This window comes from Bufo bufo, chromosome 2 (assembly GCF_905171765.1).
Source record: "Bufo bufo chromosome 2, aBufBuf1.1, whole genome shotgun sequence".
Classification (NCBI taxonomy): Eukaryota; Metazoa; Chordata; class Amphibia; order Anura; family Bufonidae; genus Bufo; species Bufo bufo.
The window spans coordinates 93601145-93621369 of NC_053390.1; the positions used below are offsets into that span (position 1 = coordinate 93601145).

General features: G+C 45.2%; 1 protein-coding gene across 4 annotated transcripts in view; it reads left to right on the plus strand.

The window, feature by feature from the left end:
* KIF2A (kinesin family member 2A) overlaps positions 1 to 19773 on the plus strand; it is a 63463-nt gene extending 43690 nt beyond the window's left edge. For 3 of the 4 annotated variants that reach the window (XM_040421321.1, XM_040421322.1, XM_040421323.1), the window contains exons 10-20: positions 895 to 985; positions 2577 to 2640; positions 3939 to 4030; positions 10693 to 10835; positions 10976 to 11180; positions 12907 to 13017; positions 13530 to 13597; positions 16280 to 16430; positions 17703 to 17804; positions 18452 to 18587; positions 19361 to 19773. In XM_040421321.1, coding sequence (XP_040277255.1) covers positions 895 to 985; positions 2577 to 2640; positions 3939 to 4030; positions 10693 to 10835; positions 10976 to 11180; positions 12907 to 13017; positions 13530 to 13597; positions 16280 to 16430; positions 17703 to 17804; positions 18452 to 18587; positions 19361 to 19446 — 1249 coding nt within the window. In that variant the 3' untranslated portion in view covers positions 19447 to 19773. Of the gene's footprint in view, positions 1 to 894; positions 986 to 2576; positions 2641 to 3938; positions 4031 to 10692; positions 10836 to 10975; positions 11181 to 12906; positions 13018 to 13529; positions 13598 to 14657; positions 14772 to 16279; positions 16431 to 17702; positions 17805 to 18451; positions 18588 to 19360 lie in introns of all 4 variants that reach the window. The other variant, XM_040421325.1, reaches the window with a different exon arrangement.
* The last annotated feature ends 452 nt before the right edge of the window (positions 19774 to 20225 follow it).

The window sequence follows — 20225 nt, forward strand, 5'->3', positions numbered from 1 at the left end:
TTACAGTCACATATATTGTGGTAGATATGATCGATACTATATTCGATAAAAATATTCGATAGATTGAATGGTAGAAAATTAAATGTTGGAATATTCGATAGAATATTCGATACCACTCAATAGTGTCGATAAATTCAATAGTATATATCACACCAAAAACTTCAAGTATATGCCGTTATTTGGGAAGAGGGGGTATTATCTTCTAGCACTCTATCCCAATTTGGGAAACTGAATGTCACTGAAAATGCTGTAGGTGTATTCACTGGGAGCGCAACATGTTCATAAAGTGTCCACAGGAATCCTGATAATGTGAAAAGTCTCTTATAGCATATCCTTTTAAGGTCGATATAAGCTTTGAATCGAAGAATAAATCGATATTTGGCTTACCGTCTAGCGTCTGTCTCCCTATTGCTTCAATGGAGGTTTAAATTTCGCGGGAGTTCCAAAGATCGCAGGAGTTGCCACTCTGTTCCGCAATTTCCTTTGGTGCAGCTTTCGACGATAAGAATAGTTAATCCTTTACTGTAGAGATTTTCTTCTGTATGGCCATACAGTATTATCGGGGGATTTTCAATGCAGGTACATCACTTGTTTCACCATACGCGTTTTGGGTAGATTCACTCCCTTCTGGAATTCCACATTATATTGTAGTAGTCTGAGACGTTCAACATTTTCGGAATCCAGATTTTAAACAAATTTCGATGCGTTGGTCAATTTTATCAGTTTGGCTGGGTTGGATTAACCCCTTGTTACTTTTATGATGTCAGAGCATGGCGTAGGATCGTAGTACAGTATTTAACGCCTGCTAGTCTGTGTTCACACTGAATTTTGCATATAACATTGCCTTCGGATAGTAGACTGGTCTCTGAACTTTAATACTTTTTTTTTCATTAGGTTCACCGCGCGGCCTCTTGTAGAAACCATCTTTGAGAGGGGAATGGCCACCTGCTTTGCGTATGGGCAGACTGGAAGTGGAAAAACCCATGTATGTATTCAGCCTCTTCATGAAAATGTAGTAGTGCAGGTCAGGCCTTGTGGCTGTGGATGAGGCCGTGAGTCCGTCTGAGCTTTATATATCTGATCAGTCTGTGCATGGACTGTGAAACCTGCACGTTACTCCAGTAGGGACTGGATAACCTACAGCTTGTGGACACGATGCTCTACCGATGGCCAGTGGTTGACGCTATAGTTTCTGCTTTCTAGCCCTTTAGGTTCTGTATTTGACCCCAAAGAAAAGTATTATATAGATCACCTTTTTTAAGACCCATCTTCACCCACTACTAACCCCTTTCAGGGGATAGTAACTCAGGTTAGTCCGATCCCTTATAGCGCAGTGGTCTCCAAGCTAAGGTTCTCCAGCTGTTGAAACACTACAACTCCCAGCATGCCCTTATGGACGCAAGCTGTCAGGGCATAATGAGGGCTAGCAATGGTTGGAGAACTTTGCCTCCGTCTGTTCACACGTTAGTATCAGTGTACATTTGGTGTATATGGTATTAAAGGGGATGTCTCACTTCAGCAAGTGACATCATGTAGAAAAAGTTAATATAAGCCACTTACTAATGTATTGTGATTGTCCATATTGCTTCCTTTGCTGGCTGGAATTTTCCCATCACATTATACACTGCTTGTTTTCATGCTTACAACCACCCTTCAATCCATCAGCGGTGGCCGTGCTTGCACACTATAGAATAAAGTGTCGGCCTCTCTGGTAGCTGGGACCGTAGGGGCGCACATAGGCTGGTGCTTTTTCCTATAGTGTGCAAGCACGACCACTGCTTCTGGATTGCAGGGTGGTCATAACCCCTGGATATGAGCGATGTATAATGTGATGGAAAAATGAATCCAGTCAGCAAAGGAGGCAATATGGACAATCACAATACATTAGTAGGTGCCTTGTATTAACTTACTCCACATAATAAATGCTATTTGCTGTGACACAACCCCTTTTAGCACTCGGTAGACCCCTATGGTCCTTATGGCATCGATTGGGTTGGTAGAGAACGGTATGCTTTTTTTCATGGCGTAAGGGAATGCAGTGTTTTCCTATGCCAATGGGACACCGCAAGATAAAAACTTAAGGTTTCCTACAGCATAAGTCAGTCACCCATCAGATGACATTTTCCAATGTATACGTCAGATTCCCTAAAAGCAATGCAGATAGAGCCTTACAGCATCATCTTGCGTCCTATAGAAGTTAATGGAATATATTTCAATGTATGTTATGACCTCTGTTAAAGGGGTTGTCCAACCTGTTACAAGCAATGACCTCCGAATAGGCCATCACTATCTGAACAGTGTGGGTCCGACACCCCGCGTCCCTGCCGATCAGCTGTTCATTGAAGTGAATGGGAGCAGAACTACAGTCACCAGCACCCTCCACTGTGCAATATAGTGCTGTCTGCGCAGGTGCGGGGTGTCGGACCACCCCCTTCAGATAGTGATGACCTATTCTTAGGATAGGCCTTCACTTGTAAAGGTTTGGTCAACTCCTTTAAGGATATTATTTTTTTTTAGGTGTGCATTGGTGTAGAAAAAGTATTTATTAATTTTTTTTTTCTTGATTTCTATTAAAGACTATGGGTGGCGATTTTTCTGGAAAGAATCAAGACTGTTCAAAAGGAATATATGCTCTTGCAGGTACGTCTGCTAGTTAAATAAGTGTAGGTTTTTGCATATGATGTAGTTTGTCAGCCATGTAAGGTGTGTTCTGCGTCATGGTCTGTCATATGAGAGAAGCCCTGAAAGCAGGCATGTATGGGAGGTTATGTAGGATTCCTTGACCACAGCTCACATTGAAATGTTCCTCGGGCTCGTCTCATGTCTTGTTTTCTCCCCCTACAGTGGTATATACATTGGGAAATGTTCCCGACATATATCCAGCAAAATATTTAAAGGGTTTCCCTATTATAACTTTCGATGACCTGTCAGTCATAAGTCAGGTTACTTTTTGTCAGCTGGGAGCCCTATCAGTCATGGATCAGCAGAAATGGTCTCCTCAGGGTCCCAGGTTTATTGGGCTATTGGCCATGTTTGCCCTGGAACACCTTATTAAAAGGAATGACATTTCTCCCTCCTTTGCAGTAAAACCGGAGGCATTGGATCATAGTAATCTGTACCTATCACACTGGCTGACCTGTTACATGTGCGCTTGGCAGCTGAAGGCATCTGTGTTGGTCCCTTGTTCAGAAGTCTCTGCATTGCTGAGAAAAATGATGTTATAATATATGCAAAAAGGCCTCTAAGAGCAATGGGGGCGTTGTCATTACACCTAGAGGCTCCGCTTCTCTACTACTGCTGCTCCCTCTCCACTTGGACAGGGCGAGACAGTGTAAACGTCATAATGCCTGTCCCTGTCAATCAAAATGCGGACTGCCCATCCGTTGCAGAGAGAGCTGAGCCTCTGGGAGTAATGGTAATGCCCCTGTTGCTCATTTGCATATATTAAAAATTAACATATGAACATGGGACCAACACAGATGTCTTCAGCTGCCAAGCGCACATGTAACAGGTCAGCCAGTGTCATAGGGACAAAACTGCTGACAGATGCACATTAAAGGGGTTGTGTCATCAGAGATGATATGACTTCCGGTGGGGAAGGGGGGGTATCAGCTGACTGAACCAGGCCCATCTTTGTACCCTGGTCTGATTTTATGGAGACATACAGGGACGACTGGAATCCACCAGATCGGAAGCCTTTTCTGGCTCGTAGAGGGGGATCCTGATTGACTGACCCCCCTCTGAGGTACGTGCACCAAAACAGGACCTATAGTCAGGTGTTGTCCGCATGAGACAACTGCTATGGAGATAGGACTTCTGCTGGTTGTGTTGACCTGTAGACCAGTATTTGGAGTTTTTATGACTATGTTCTTCCACCTTACAGGCCTGTTCTGATCTTTAGTCATAATAATTCTAATCTGATTTTCCTTTCTCTGCAGCAAGAGATGTATTTCAGATGCAAAAGAAACCAAATTATAAGAAACTAGAGCTTCAAGTATACGCTACGTTTTTTGAAATCTACAGCGGTAAAGTAAGTGCTTAATGTCTTTGGATTTTCAATATAACGAAACCTTTCAAGTGGCTTTTTGATTGAAAATGAATATAATTTCCAGCAGAATGTATGCTGTGGCTTCGTGGCGGCAGCAGTGCTGCTGAGTGTAAGGAGCTTACCTTGTCTTCTTCCTTGTGGATTTTATCGTTACTGTCTTGGATGCTTCATTTTGCAGAAGTAGAAAAGGTCTCGTATTTCTCTATTATGGGGTTTATTCAGTTTAACCCTTTCGCTGCTAAGAACTTGTGTGATACAGCATGACTTTAAGCAATTGCTGCAGCTAGAATAGAATAGTAGGTCTTGAGCTGAGATTTTGGAATTGCAATGATATTTAGAATATTCGCTTTCAGATGATCCTTACATATTCTGGGTAAAATATTTAAGGCGTAGCGTTATTTGGAGTCAGGAGCAGCAGGAATAGTTTTATTTTGTGCTTTTGTGTCACTGGGAAGAGAAGAGGGTGGAAGTTTAACACTCATTGTCACATTTGGGTTGGGGGCCATGTCCCACATACGGTGGCTATGATGCGGATTCGCACAGTTTACTAACTGGGTATTTTACCGACTTACAGCCATGGCTATGTGGGACAGCACGCTAAGGCCTTATTTACATGTCCGTGTTTTCCATGAGTGATTGAGAACTGAAACCAGGAGTGGACCCTGTACAGAGATCAGGTACTGTCCCTCCAGTGACAGAGGTTAGAAGATCTGAGAGACTGGCTGCACGTTAGGTCATCTGTTTTCGCTTGTTGCAGTGTTGTTTGTTGGTAATGACCACACCTCTTGTCTCAGGTGTAGCTTGTGGTCATTACTGCTCCTCTATTTAGTCTGGACTCGCACTTCATACCATGCGGTTGATATTCTCTGCCTGGAGTTGGAAGAGCAGGTGTGTGGTCCTCATCCGAGTTCCTGCTCATCCATTTTCTATTGAAGATGAGTTTGCTTCTCTTGGTATTTTGTTGCTCCCATTTGCTCGTTGTTTACTAGGCCTCAGAGAGACCCAAGTTTGTTCATCTGGGAAGGAACCAGTAGTCTCAGACCCTGTCGCTAATCCTAGGGCTTTTTAGGGTTACTAGGACCTAGGTTTACTGTGTATGAATATTCCCACCTTCAGGGTCTATTCATACTGACAGGAGTCAGGGCTAGGTTTAGGGTTTCCGTAGGTGGTCACCATTTCCCTTTTCCCTAGCCTTGAGGCCTAGTTCCTGGTTATTTTCCTTCTGTTGTCATACTGGTGTTCCTCCCCTCCCCCTACACTGTGATAGGTATAGAAAGATCTACACCTGTACCTGGCTTTGGCTCATAATAACTGATCATCATTGACTGTGTAAAAAGAAGGCCAAAATGGTGAGAAGGTGAGCACATATGATCGCCATTTATTCGGGACATTTGTCAGCTCTGTGAATCGAATGTTTGCTGGTATCTGAATCCTGGAGATTTTTTTTATTCTCTATTTAATTCTGGTGATTATGGGATATATGTACATGTAGACATGAGTGTCTTGTATGAACTGTATACAGTGCATTCGGAAAGTCTTCAGACCCTTTCACTTTTCTCACATTTTCTTATGTGGCAGACTTCAGCATAACGTAAACCGGACGCATCCATTATGCAGCCCATAGACTTCTATTATGACAGAATGAATAACGGAATGCCTCTAAAGACATGCCTCTAAAACCTGTCCTATTTTTTATGACGGACAACGGTTCACGGACCCATTCAAGTCAATGGGTCCGTGAAAGAACACTGATGCACACAAGATTGGCATCCGTGTCCGTAGGTTACTTTCATACAGACGGATCCGAAGATCCGTCTGCATAAAAGCTTTTTCAGAGCTGAGTTTTCACTTCGTGAAAACTCAGATCCGACAGTATATTCTAACGCAGAGGCGTTCCCATGGTGATGGGGACGCTTCAGGTTAGAATATACTAAAAGAACTGTGTACATGACTGCCCCCTGCTGCCTGGCAGGGGCTGCCAGGCAGCAGGGGGCAGCCCCCCCCCCCCCCCCCCCCTGTAGTTAACACATTGGTGGCCAGTGCAGCCGCTCCCTCCCCTGTAGTTAACTCATTGGTGGCCAGTGGGCCCCCCTCCCTCCCCTGTAGTTAACTCGTTGGTGGCCAGTGGGCCCCCCCCCCCCTTCCCTCCCCTGTAGTTAACTCGTTGGTGGCCAGTGGGCCCTCTCCCCTCCCTCCCCCTCCTAATTAAAATCTCCCCCCTATATTTGGTGGCAGCGGAGAGTACCGATCGGAGTCCCAGTTTAATCGCTGGGGCTCCGATCGGTAACCATGGCAACCAGGACGCTACTGCTGTCCCGGTTGCCATGGTTACTTAGCAATTTGTAGAAGCATTATACTTACCTGCGAGCTGCGATGTCTGCGTCCGGCCGGGAGCTCCTCCTACTGGTAAGTGACAGGTCATTAAGCAATGCGCCGCACAGACCTGTCACTTACCAGTAGGAGGAGCTCCCGGCCGGACGCAGACATCGCAGGTAAGTATAATGCTTCTACAAATTGCTAAGTAACCATGGCAACTGGAACTGCAGTAGCGTCCTGGTTGCCATGGTTACCGATTGGAGCCCCAGCGATTAAACTGGGACTCCGATCGGTACTCTCCGCTGCCACCAATGATAGGGGGGAGATTTTAATTAGGAGGGGAGAGGGCCCACTGGCCACCAACGAGTTAACTACAGGGGAGGGAGGGGGGGGCCCACTGGCCACCAACGAGTTAACTACAGGGGAGGGGGGGGGGGGGCCCACTGGCCACCAACGAGTTAACTACAGGGGAGGGAGGGGGGGCCCACTGGCCACCAACGAGTTAACTACAGGGGAGGGAGGGGGGGCCCACTGGCCACCAACGAGTTAACTACAGGGGAGGGAGGGGGGGGGGCCCACTGGCCACCAACGAGTTAACTACAGGGGAGGGAGGGGGGGGGCCCACTGGCCACCAACGAGTTAACTACAGGGGAGGGAGGGGGGGCCCACTGGCCACCAACGAGTTAACTACAGGGGAGGGAGGGGGGGCCCACTGGCCACCAACGAGTTAACTACAGGGGAGGGAGGGGGGCCCACTGGCCACCAATGAGTTAACTACAGAGGGGGGGGGGGGCTGCTGCCTGGCAGCACCTGCCAGGCAGCAGGGGGCAGTCATGTACACAGTTCTTTTAATATATTCTAACCTGAAGCGTCCCCATCACCATGGGAACGCCTCTGTGTTAGAATATACTGTCGGATCTGAGTTTCACGATGTAACTCAAATCCGACGGTATATTCTAACATAGAGGCGTTCCCATGGTGATGGGGACGCTTCAAGTTAAAATATACCATCGGATTGGAGAAAACTCTGATCCTATGGTATATTAACTCCTGACTTTACATTGAAAGTCAATGGGGGACGGATCCGTTTGAAATTGCACCATATTGTGTCAACGTCAAACGGATCCGTCCCCATTGACTTGCATTGTAATTCAGGACGGATCCGTTTGGCTCCGCACGGCCAGGCAGACACCAAAACGACTTTTTTTTCATGTCCGTGGATCCTCCAAAAATCAAGGAAGACCCACGGACGAAAAAACGGTCACGGAAAAACGGAACCTGTTTTTGCGGACCGCAAAAAAATACGGTCATGTGCATGAGGCCTTACAGTAAGAAGAAAGTAAGGGTCGCTGAGAGGTTTGTTGGAAAAATATGGGCCTGTTTAACAATATTCATTGGAGTACTTTCTTTGAGAATATGACAGGAAAGGAAGAAAGAAAAGAGTTACAATTATTTATTTGAAGAATATGACAGTTTGTTGAGATCAATGTACTCCACATATAATGATATTTAAAAACTGTCAAATAAGAAATGGGTACAATTCTATAATAACAATATAGGGCCAAAGGCCCAATCGATCGGGTACAAGGGGTAGGACTTGTCATCTTACCGGGCACGCTATGATGTGGGCATTTTTTTTTCCCCTCCTTTTTTTTTTATTTCTCTTCTCCTTTCCCTTTTTTCACCCCTTTTTATCGTCAAAAATCCTTTGTTATACTCTCCTGCAATGATGGGGTTTTCTTGGGAGTTCTTCTACTTGATGAAACATTGGATTTTTGCTGTTTTGGCGCAAGTCACCGGAGTCCAGGGTGCCAAAACTGTAAGAGATGGTAAAGCGGCTATGTCTTGAGCAGAGTTCCAATCGGTAATTTCTAAAGGCTTCGTATACTTTTTGTAGATCGGATATGGTCCGGACTACCAACTTATGACCTGGTGAGTTAATCAGCAAGCCAAAGGAATGTAGCTATCGGTATGTCCTTTTTTTGTTCTCAAGTAGTGGTCGTAAATGATTTCTTTTACGTAAGGTCAGATTAGATATAGTGATATTGGAACCCTCATACAAAATTGGGGTTGCAGATCTAGAAGCTGCGAGGATTTTTTTAGTCTGGTAATGTGTCAAGTGACAGATAACATCTCTCGGGGCTTCATTTCGCTTCGGAGGAGGCTGTTGTGCCCTAAGGACTCATTCCATCTCTAGATTGCCTGAGTCCTGACCCAGCATATTAGAGGTCAGTGAGTCTGGCGTGACTGATTCAGGCAACCCCTTTAACCTCAGATTATTCCTCCTACCACGATTTTCCTGATCTTTAATCAAATATAAGTACTTTACATGTGCTTGACAGTTTCCCAGACTATGCGCCCCTTCATTATTAAAATCGACTAAAGTAGCCTGGGTTGTTTCCATAGTCTCCAATCTGGTATACATATGTCTCAAGTCGTGCTTTATATCTTTCCACTCACATATCAGAGGCTCCAGTGCTTGTGTCATTAGTTCTTTTAGGAGAGATTTGGATATTTGCTGGTCATGTCTGAGTGTTGGAGGGACGTCCAGCTCACTGCTATCGTCTGCTTCAGAGTCCTCGGCTTCAATGTCTGGTGTTTGTGCGCCTCTGTGTTTGTGCTGCTTAGGAAGCGCCATCTTGGGTATTTCCAGTGCTCCCTGTAGTTCTTGCATTCCATGCGCTTCATGCACTTCATGTAGCGTGGGTGGTGGCGGCGGCGGCGCTCCTTTCCAGAGTCGCTCGATATCCCCTTGTTTTCCACCCTGTCTTGAGGTACTCCGCAGGTCCCTGCACCTGTCCTTGGGTGTTTTGCCCATGTGTATGAGAACAAGGCTCACGATTAGCCCGGTAAGAGGAGGCTTGCAGCGATGCTCACATAGCAGCGTTCATGTGGCCCAGCTGCACAGCCCTGCCCTCATGTGTCTCTTATTGAGGAGATGCTTCTTTCTGGCCACTGTGCCATAAAGCCCAGATTGGTGGAGTGCTGCATTGATGGTTGACAATTTGGCAGTTTCTTCTATCTGCACATAGGATCTTTGGAGCTCAGCCAGAGTGACCATTGGGTTCTTGGTCACCTGTACCAAGGCCCTTTCCCCTGGTTACTTAGCTTGGTGGGACAGCCAGCTCTAGGAAGAGTTCTGTTTGTTTTGAACTACGTTAATTTAAGAATTATGGAGGCCACTGTGCTCTTGGCAACTTTCTGTGCAGCAGAACTTGTTTTGTACCTTCTCCAGATCAGAACCTCCACACAATCCTGTCTCTGAGCTCTACAGGCAGCTCTTTCCTCGTCCTGGCTTAGTTTTTGCTCTGATATGCGTTGTCTGCTGTGAGACCTTATTTAGACGAGGCTTTGTCTTTCCAAATCATGTCCAGTCAACTGAATTTACCACAGGTGGACTCCAATCAAGGTGGAGAAACATCTCAAAGATGCTCAAGAGAAATGGGAGGCCCCAGAGCTAAATTTCAAATGTCATAGCAAAGGTCTAAATACTCATGTCCATGTAAAATTTTAGCATCGCCTTTTTAATACATTTGCAAAAATTTCTAAAATTCTCTTTTTAACTTTCTCATTAAGGGAGATTGAGTGCAGATTGATGGGAAAAACTTTAATTTTATTTATTTATCTTTTAAAATTTTACCACAAGGCCGCAAAATAAAATGTGAAAAAAAGTGAAAGGGTCTGAAGAATTTCTAAATGCATTGTACATACCGATCTTTTTTAGAGTGTTTTGCATCTCAGGTGATTCTTGGGACAAACTGGATGACAAATGTGAATTTTTATGCATTTTAAATAGGGCAAACTTGAATGATGGTGCCCATGACTTTCAGTAGAATGTATGGGTATGAGGGAATAATGAGGTTCATAATCAGGTTTTGTTTGTCAGAAGTGTGAACATTGCCGTGGCAGTGAAAGCGTTAAATGCACTTGGCTATAAGACATAGGAGCCATGAAACGTCTTGGAGTTTAGACAAGAGGGGCGATGGGGGCAAAATGTCGTTAGTTGAATTTCACTGGCATGGGGTAAGGGCTGTCCTTATGGTTGAAACTGGCCTAGGACTTGGGCGGTAGGTGAATTCTGACTATTTATAACTATTATCACCTACTCGCAGTATAGGGGCAGACATGATAGCTTCTGCCAATCACTAGGACAGGGGACCATGTTCCTCTTGTGGATGGGAGCAGTTGTTTGATGTTCTCACTCTTCTGTTTCCATATCTACCAAAGCCTTGTATAGGAGTGACATTGAGCGTCCCAATGGCGGTCCTCTTACCAAAGGATAAGTGATAAATTCTATTAATGGGGGATCCCTTTTTTCTTTTTTTAAGGTTTTTGACTTATTGAACCGGAAAACCAAATTAAGAGTCCTGGAAGATGGCAAGCAGCAGGTGCAGGTGGTTGGCCTACAGGAGAGAGAAGTGAAATGTGTAGAAGACGTTCTCAAGCTCATTGAGATTGGCAATAGCTGCAGGTAGGATACGTAATGAGACTGCTTTTTACATGTCCTGGTTGTAGGTGTTGACTCTCATTACTGCTGTTATATGGAATTTCCTCATAATCCGTGCACTACCCATAGGTGACTGGTTCTTTTACCTCCCCCCCATGCTTTAGGACGTCAGGTCAGACCTCGGCTAATGCACACTCTTCTAGAAGTCACGCTGTGTTCCAGATAATCTTACGACGGAAAGGGAAGCTCCATGGTAAATTTTCTCTGATTGATTTGGCTGGAAATGAACGAGGTGCTGACACCTCGAGCGCAGACAGACAAACCCGACTCGAAGGGGCTGAGATAAACAAGAGTTTATTAGCACTAAAGGTGGGTTTTTATGTAAGCTCTTGAATGACATGCAAGAAAAGTCGACGTTCTTAAAGAGGCACTGTAATCTGGGAAAATGTTTCATGTTTCATGTGTCATGAGCATATCAAAAGTTTTAATTGCTGGGGGGCCAAGGGCTGAGACCCCTGCCGATCTCTACAATGAGGACAGAAGCGCTCACCTATCGTGCTCTCTCTTTGCTGCATCGAGACGGGCGCTATTGAATCTGTCTCGCTCCAATCCTCTGCTGAGAGGATGGAGAGCACGCTATGCGAGTGCTTTTCTCACCTCGTTCTAGCGATCAGTGGGGGTCTCAGCACCGGGACCCCCACCAATCAACACTTTTGATATGCTGCTATGACATATTAAAGGTTTTTCCAAAGTACAGGGACATTTAAAAAAAATTGATATTAAACAGACCTTGGGTGATTTTTAGGGTGTGTGAGCAGCACTAAAGTGCCGCCAGATAATGGATGCTTTCTGCCAAATATAACCCATCCCTATTAATACTAAACATACTGCCTATATCTATCAAAAAGAACATCATTTTAGCCAATGTACAAGTTAAAGGGGTTTTCCAAGATGTGTTTTTTTTCTTTTATTTCATCTTGCCTCTCTTAAAGTGGATTACAACCATTGCACTGATGATTAAGTAAAATTGACTTATCGTGCCAGCGCTGCGCTCTAATTAGGTTGCAGGCACTTCCGGGATCACATGCCTCACTTTGTGAATGTCATCCTAGCCCCGTTACACCACACAGTGTATGCGGATTGCGCCTGCACAGTCGGACAGACTCGCGCTGTGACAGTCCGAAATCATCAATGCAGCAGTTGTTAAATCACATCAAGGGGTGAAAGATCAAAAAAATACTTCTCCGATAACCCCTTTACAGCTAGATCAATTTATTGACATGTTGCGCCAAATTTATGACTACAGATGCCGTCATTGATAAATTTGCCACAACATACGTCCTTAGCTTTTACACTGGCTGTAGGTACGTCTGCGTGAAGTAGAGATGTGACTCTTTTTTGTCATTTGTGAACTTTTTTGCTCCATTTTCTAAATGTGTCTAAATCCTGACCAAGCAGTAAGCCATGGCCCACTTTTCACGAAACTTTTGCAAACTGGCATGCTTGATACAAATGTCCCCAGATTCGATTGCAGATGGTTAAAGGGGTTATCCGATATCTAAAATATCCCCCCCCCCCCCCCCCCCCCCCCCCCACTCCTAATGCCCGGGCCCCTTGTGTGGATTATACTTACCTGGCGCCCACGTCGCTCCGAATCCCTGCATGGCCCCCGCTGCATCTTCCCGTCGCTCAGATCAAAACATCTGGCAATGGGGGGGCAATAGCAGTCCGCAAAGGTGACCAGCCTCCTGGGGGCTCGTCTTCTTTGTGGCCTGCTATTGGCTATCACCGGATGTTTTGATCCGAGCGACCGGAAGATGCAGCAGCTGGGCAGGAACCCAGGGAGCAGGTAAGTATAATCCATACACGGGGCCCGGGCATTGGCAGGGATATTTTAGATATCGGATAACCCCTTTAATAAATGTCTCACAGTGTGCGCTATTTTGGAGTACAGAGCTCCTCAGAAAAGGTGCAGACATAAATGTGCGCTAGCGAGTATAAGATTACACTGTAAATGTTCTATATAAAATTTATTAAATACAATACTTTCTCGATAGAGGATGTGCTAAGCTTGGCTCCTGCTTTGTGTTTCCAGGAATGCATCCGTGCACTTGGCCGGAATAAGCCCCACACGCCGTTCAGGGCCAGTAAACTGACACAGGTTCTGCGGGACTCTTTCATTGGTGAAAACTCTCGGACGTGCATGGTAAGCTTTAACCCATTGTTTCCAGTACATTTATTTTGTTACATATCCGTGCAGTCAGGAGTTTTATACGGGAGATGGCATTCAATTGGTATTCCGGTTATGTTCTCCCTTATCTACAGGGTAGGGGATAATGGTTAGATCGGTGGGGGTCCTGCTGCCAGGAGAAGGGGTACCCTGTAGCCAGTGGAACCCCTGAAATGACCAAAGTAGCCAGTCGGGGATGCGCTCAGCCACTTCGTTCATTTTTCTGGGCATCCAGGAGATGGCCAAGTACAGCGCTCTGTACATTTCGAGTGGTTCCACGGGATATGGGGTCCTCGTGATCAGTGGTATGACCTCCACAGATAAGTTAGTTAGCCCTCTTTCAATGGCAAGTATTGGGGAGGGGGGCGGTCAGTAGACAGATTAAAGGGGAATGTGCACCTTCTGCAATAATGATGCTTTATGTACATTAAACTGGAAACCAATTTCCTCGTTTAAAGATGAGTAATCTCTTGTGCATTCCCTCGCAGATTGCTACTATTTCCCCTGGAATGGCATCTTGTGAAAATACCTTAAACACCTTAAGATATGCAAACAGGTAATTTCTTTTTCTCTTCTGAACACGTATCTACATCCTTAGGATCCAGGTATACAGTGCTTTTTAGTTAAGGCTACTTTCACATTAGCGGTGGCAGGGGAACAGCCTGCCGGATCCGTACTAACGCTAGCCCATGTATGCCGCCGGAAGTCCGCTCCGGTCCCATTCACTATAATAACTGGGCATGCTGCAGTTTTTGGCCGCCTGCCTCTCGGCATGTTTGCCGTGCTGCGGCCGGACTTCCGGCTCGTCCCCATTATAGTGAATAGGGCGGGAGCGGACTTCCAACGGCACACATGGGCTACAGTTAGTACGGATTCGGCAGGCTGTTCCTCAGCCGGACCCTGCTAACTCTACTGTGAAAGTAGCCTAAGTTGGAGAACATTCTTTGTAATCACAAGACATACAGTAATAGAGTAGTGAGGCTTCAGTAATGGCCGGCCCCCTCTGCTTTCACATTTGCATTACACCTTTCCAGCAGGTTGTCGTGTAGCAGTCGGATCTCCGCCGGATCCCATTACGGTTAACATCCGGCAATGCCAGATCCAGACAACACTAGCAGGCCCTTCTCTGCCGGAAGGCTTCTCTTCTAGAAACAGCGCCCCACCTGTCCATGGGTTGTCTGGTATTGCAGCTCAGCCCTATTACAGTGAATGGGGTTGAGTTGCAACATACATAATGGTGCACCCGGGGGTATTTAGGGTTTCCCTGCACAAGGATACTCTCACAAGAAGTGCAGGGAATTACAACACGGCCCCATTCCTTTGAAAGGAACTGTGTAGTCAGAAGAAAAGATGAAGAGACTTGGGTCCGAGAGGTTTTATCCCCCCCACCAATCTCCTCAGTGACTTGCCATAAGCCATACTCCTCCACAGCTCAGATTTCTGTAAGTTACAGATGATGTATCTCTCTGCAGTACGTTTCTATGTCGCACAGTCTTAATTTCTGCACCTTGTAATGTTCTGTTGAATCTCTGCTCAGCCTTGGATGGGCTTAATGCTAAATTCTCTTCTATGCTTATCAACTTTGCTTCATCTTCCTGCTGTGTCTCGGGCTCCAGGGTAAAGGAATTTGGGATTAGTCCATCGGATATTCCCTTCTCTCAGGGTAGCGGAAGTCGCTCTGATCTCTCTCCTTCCTATGAGTATGACGACTTCTCTCCTACGCTCACCAGGTCTAACCTCCAGAACCTTGTCATGTGCATTCATGTATTCTCGTGGTTTGAGCCATTGGCACCGTCCTTTTTATTTATTGCTCACACTTTCAGTTGACTTTGTGTTGCATGGTTTTCTAGAATGTCATCATAAGTTGGTAGCATGCATTTAGTTTGGATCATTTATTTTTGGCTGTCAGCTGGTAGAGATTTCCTTGTTCGTGTGTAGAAGACCTTTGAAGAGGCTGTCACCGCTGATGAGGGCAGCTGCACCTCGTGGTCTGGCAGTGCCAGAGCCAGTATTTGCAGCTGCTCTTCTCTATGGCAAATAGAGGGGGTGCACAGGGAGGAACCCACTTCAGTGCATATGGGCATGGACTGTTGGGACAGCCCCTTTGAGGATCTCTCAAAAAAAACTTAAGTTTTGTTCTTGGTACCAGAAGAGAAGAGGTCACGCATGTGAGATTTATCTCCATTCGAGATGAATGGGACTTACAGAAAGTCTAGTGTGGTCTCGTTCAGCAGTTTCCATCACTGGCATTCATCTACATGGCCATCGTGCATGTGTGGTCTACACAACTGATGCCAAGAACAAATCTAGAACGTTCTTGGGATCCCAGATGCCCTGCAGTCAGACCCTCAATGATTAGCATAAGATGTCCTTTACATATGACATGTGAGGACTCTCAACCCTTATTAGTGCCCAAGAGGGCTTCCTGAAGCTCTGGGGGATGTGAAGTATACTAAAAGGCATCACAGCTGAGGGCTACTCTAATTGGCACTAGGGCATCTGAAAGATGAGAACACTAAAACTCCAGATATTTGGGGTGACAGTCTAATTTTAAGGGCTTATTCAAATGGTGCATCATTTGAATAAGCCCTTATGTAGAGTTCTAGAAGAAAAGTCCACTGTGTCTTTCTGGCATATCTGAGAACTTCGGACCTGGGAAGAATTGGTTCCCTGTGCCAGAGCCCAAGTCTGTTTAAAGGGGGTTTTCCAGGAATTAAATGTTGATAACCTATCCTCCCCTTTGAAGGGTTCGTGGTGCTCGGATGAGCACTATGGCTCCTTCGTAGTATTCCAAGCCCAGCACCATACATTGTATAGCAGCTGTGCTTGGTTTTAGTCGCTTGAATGGGACTGAGACCATGTCGCCACTGGACGTGATATCGCTGGCCAAGGAAGAGGTCGCAGGCTCGCACAGTGCCATGGCCCCTTCCAACAGCTGATTGTCCAGACCCCCATCGATCAGATATTTAAGACCTATCCTGAGGATAATCAATATTTAAATCCAAGAAAAAACCCTTGAATGCACTTCCCTCATATACTGCCAGTAGATACGTGCCCCTGTATTGGGTAAAAGATGATTGTGTTGGATCTAAAACAAGGAGATCTTAAAGCTGACAATTATGCATTCAGATTGTTACTCTAGTGGCTTCTTCTTTTCTTTTCTTGTGCCCTGAACATCTGGCAGGACAGAGGACCATCTGAGCTGTTCCTCCTACTAATGAACTGCTCCTCTTTTCAGAGTGAAAGAACTGACCGTGGATCCGACCGCGGCAGGAGACCTCCGCCCCATGTTACATCATGCCCAGAATCAGCTGGATGACTTGGAGTCACTGTGGGGAGTGGGCAGCTCCCCTCAGAGAGACGACCTCAAGCTCTTATGTGAACAAAATGTGGGTGGATATGTGTACTACACAGCCTGATGATCTACGCTGGGGTTCAGCAAGCTGTGGTGAAACTACAACTCCTAGCATGCATACTTGCTCGCCTGTTCTCCGAACTCCCATAGAAGGGAATGGAATGGAACACGTCAGGATTTCTGGTTTCACAACAGCTGAAGTCCCGGAGGTGGCTGACCCCTGGTGTATGAGGTCTCCTGTAACTTGAACGTGATGTGTCATCAGAGGTCATTTGATATAAAACACCTAAAAAATGTTCCTGGCTGTAAATGCTGAATGGATAATATAGAAGAGTGAAACACGTCCACAGACTGAGAGTGAATCATGTCTTAAAGGGGTGGTTCAGAACTGGGAATAGGGCCTGCTTGTTCTCAGAAAGCATTGCACTCCTATCCATGGGCTGTGTCCGGCAGACCCTTTTTTCTATTTCCAGGCAGCCCCTTTAAAGATGCACTCAAAAATGTCCATCATAACAGAAAAAATACCAATATCTCTATTAAAGGGGTTGTCTCACTTCAGAAAATAGCATTTATTATGTAGACTAAGTTAATACAAGCCACTTACTAATGTATTTTGATAGTCCGTATTGCTTTCTATGCTGGCTGGATTCATTTTTCCATCACATTATACACTGCTCATTTCCATGGTTACGACCACCCTGCAATTTATCAGTAGTCGTGCTTGCACACTATAGAAAGAAGCACCAGGCTATGTGCACTCTCACGGTCCCGGCCACCAGAGAGGATGGTGCAAGCACGACAGCCACTGATGGATTTCAGGGTGGTCATAACCATGGAAACGAGCAGTGTATAATGTAATGGAAAAATGAATCAAGCCAGCGAAGGAAGCAATATGGACCATCACAATACATTAGTAAGTGCCTTGTATTAACTTTCTCTACATGATAAATGCCATTTGCTGAAGTGAGACAACCCCTTTAACTGTGTCCTGCCCTGTGCTATACATTGATGTTGCTGGCAGCTGGTACTTAACATCCAGTGTCATAAATGTACCGCACAGGGCCTAAAAGGTTGCCTGTCAGTTGTACACGGACAATAGGAAAGGCGGCCATATTGGAAGTGTCACCCACGTGTCAAACACAAAAATACAAAGTGATGCAGGATCTAAAAAGTGGCTCTTTTTTCCCTTTCTGATCCTGAAGCTGAGACCTCTTTAGCCTTTTATCGTCACGTTACGTGCATATAGTGTGTCTATTGACTTCATTCAGATTACTGAATAGGACTCTCCTCATTCTGTGATATTCAGGAGGAAGAGGTTTCCCCACAACTGTTCACCTTCCATGAAGCAGTGTCTCAAATGGTGGAGATGGAGGAACAGGTTGTAGAAGATCACAGAGCCGTGTTTCAGGTAGGTCTGACATACGGTATACACGTTTCTTGTGTGGGACATAATTGGGGTCTATAGGTGCATGTAAGTGGTTGGTGCAGCAGTATTATTGATGAAATCTTACATCCTTGTGGGCGCCATCCGCCAGTGTGAGGCTCAGCCGCGGAGCCGCCCTTCCTCCTCCTGTGGCTGGATGTAGATGTCTCTCTGTTACCGTCTTTTCTGGACCCATCACTCTTCAGGTGCCCGGACCCGATTCCTATTGCTGCCCCTCACTCTGTTTTTTTTGCTCATGAACTCTTAGGGTCAGTTCACACGGCTGATTTCTAAAATACACGTGTAAAAAATTAGCGCTGAATCCAAGTACTTTTTTTTTTTTTTTTGCATCAAAATTAGGCGTGTGTTTTTTTTTTTTTTGTGTGTATTTTTCTGCCTCCCGTTAATTATAATGGGAAAATCAGCGCTGATTCTGCCCCAAGATAGAAGGTGTAAAAAAAGAAGCAACTGCTGAGTCCCATTGAAATAAATGAGGCAGTTTACAGGCGTATTACGCATCAAAATATGCATGTAATATGTGTCAAAAAATTGTGCAAAAAAAACATTTGTGTGAACTGGCCATTAGCCAGACAACACTGCATCATCTCAGGAGCTGCTGTTTTTATGCACAGGAATCTATACGATGGCTTGAAGATGAGAAAGTGCTGTTAGAAATGGCTGAAGAGGTGGACTACGATGTGGACTCTTACGCTACACAACTTGAAGCAATCCTAGAGCAGAAGATTGACATCCTTACTGAATTACGAGGTGTGTATTTAACTGCTATGGGTAGAGAACAACCTGCAGGATTTCACTTGATCCGGTCTAGCTGGATACTGCCGTCCGAATTTGGGCCGGGCAAAAAAACACTGCATGTACCATTTTTTTTGTCCAGCTGAAACCCGGCACTCATGCAGGATGAGGTCCGGCAGTGAATGGCAGTATCCGGCGACCTCTGGCAGGCTGTTCTCTGCCGGATCAGTTAAACGGAGGTGTGAACCTACCCTTATCAGTTCTGCAGAACGCCAGACACAGAGTTCATTTATCTGTAGATGGCCAATGGGTTCACATTATATCCTGGGAAACCAAATCAGATTTTTCCTGCAAATCTTTAAAGGGCTCATCTGAGAATACAGTATTGGAGGTTTAGCCTTAGGATAGGCCATTGGAGGTCTGGTACCAGTTGGGGGGTGGTGACCCTGCACAGTCTGAAACTATCCAATCAGTGATGCCAGTGACACGCCTCCCACTGGGAACAGCTAGTGTGTGTGTGTAAGTGCATTTATTCAAAGTTCTAGTAGGAATAATAGGGGAATGTCCAAACATACAGTCTTAAGAATAGAAGCTCTAGAATGGCTACGTGGGGAATGCAAGTAGATACTAAAACAGACTGGTCAGGAGAGGTGACGGAATCTGTAACCACAATTCTGGACCATTACCCGCAGTAAAACATGAGCGGTGCATAGAGGATATGCATAAAGCAATATTATTAAACCTTTTAATTATCATCCGGGTGATGCGAGTTCTTTTGACTCTTTCAGACAAAGTGAAATCGTTCCGATCTGCTTTACAAGAGGAGGAACAAGCCAGCAAGCAGATAAACCCCAAGAGACCACGGGCCCTTTAAGAGAAGGCTTTAATGAAGGATGACCTTACAAAGAACTTTCTCCTGTAACATAGCATTATTATTAAACTGTGGCCGTAAAACCCCATTACTTGAACCGTTAAGTCAACTTTTTATAATGTCAGTGGGAATTTCCTCCTCTTTCACTTGAATGGATAACTGTTTTGGGCTAACCACTACACTGACGCCGCGACAAGCTTCAGACCCGAACGGCACAAACTTATCGGTAGGGACTACCAGGCACTTTGTCCAAAATACACCATTCAATGTCTTACTTTCCAAATGTTTGTCTATTTTATTTTTTATTTTTAATAAATAACTTTAAAACTGTGTACTGGAGGAAATCCTCCATCTTCTCATCATCCAAGACTCCATATTGCTGCAGAATGAGAAATGATGGTTGTAAGCTACTTGCATGCTTGCCTATTCATCCGTGATTGTACAGGTACAGATATTATGGACTCGCTGTGCACACCTCCTATGTGCCTTTCTGAAGGCTCCCGACCCGACATGTTTTCCTTATGCACAGCCTTAATAAAATACAAGCGTTCTTTGTCGATGTAAATTGATCACACATCTATTTTTGCTGTAGGATGTGCCATATGGAAGTGCAGAGGTTTTACTGTATAATACAGAGTAGCTGGACGGTGGCAGTTCACTGTTCGGTTGAGACTGCTCAACTTCCCATACATACAGTTGTGTATTTATCCATTGTTTGTCTTTTTTTAATTTTTTTTTCTTCGTATTTTTGTATTAAATTCTTATTTATTTCATTTTTCTTC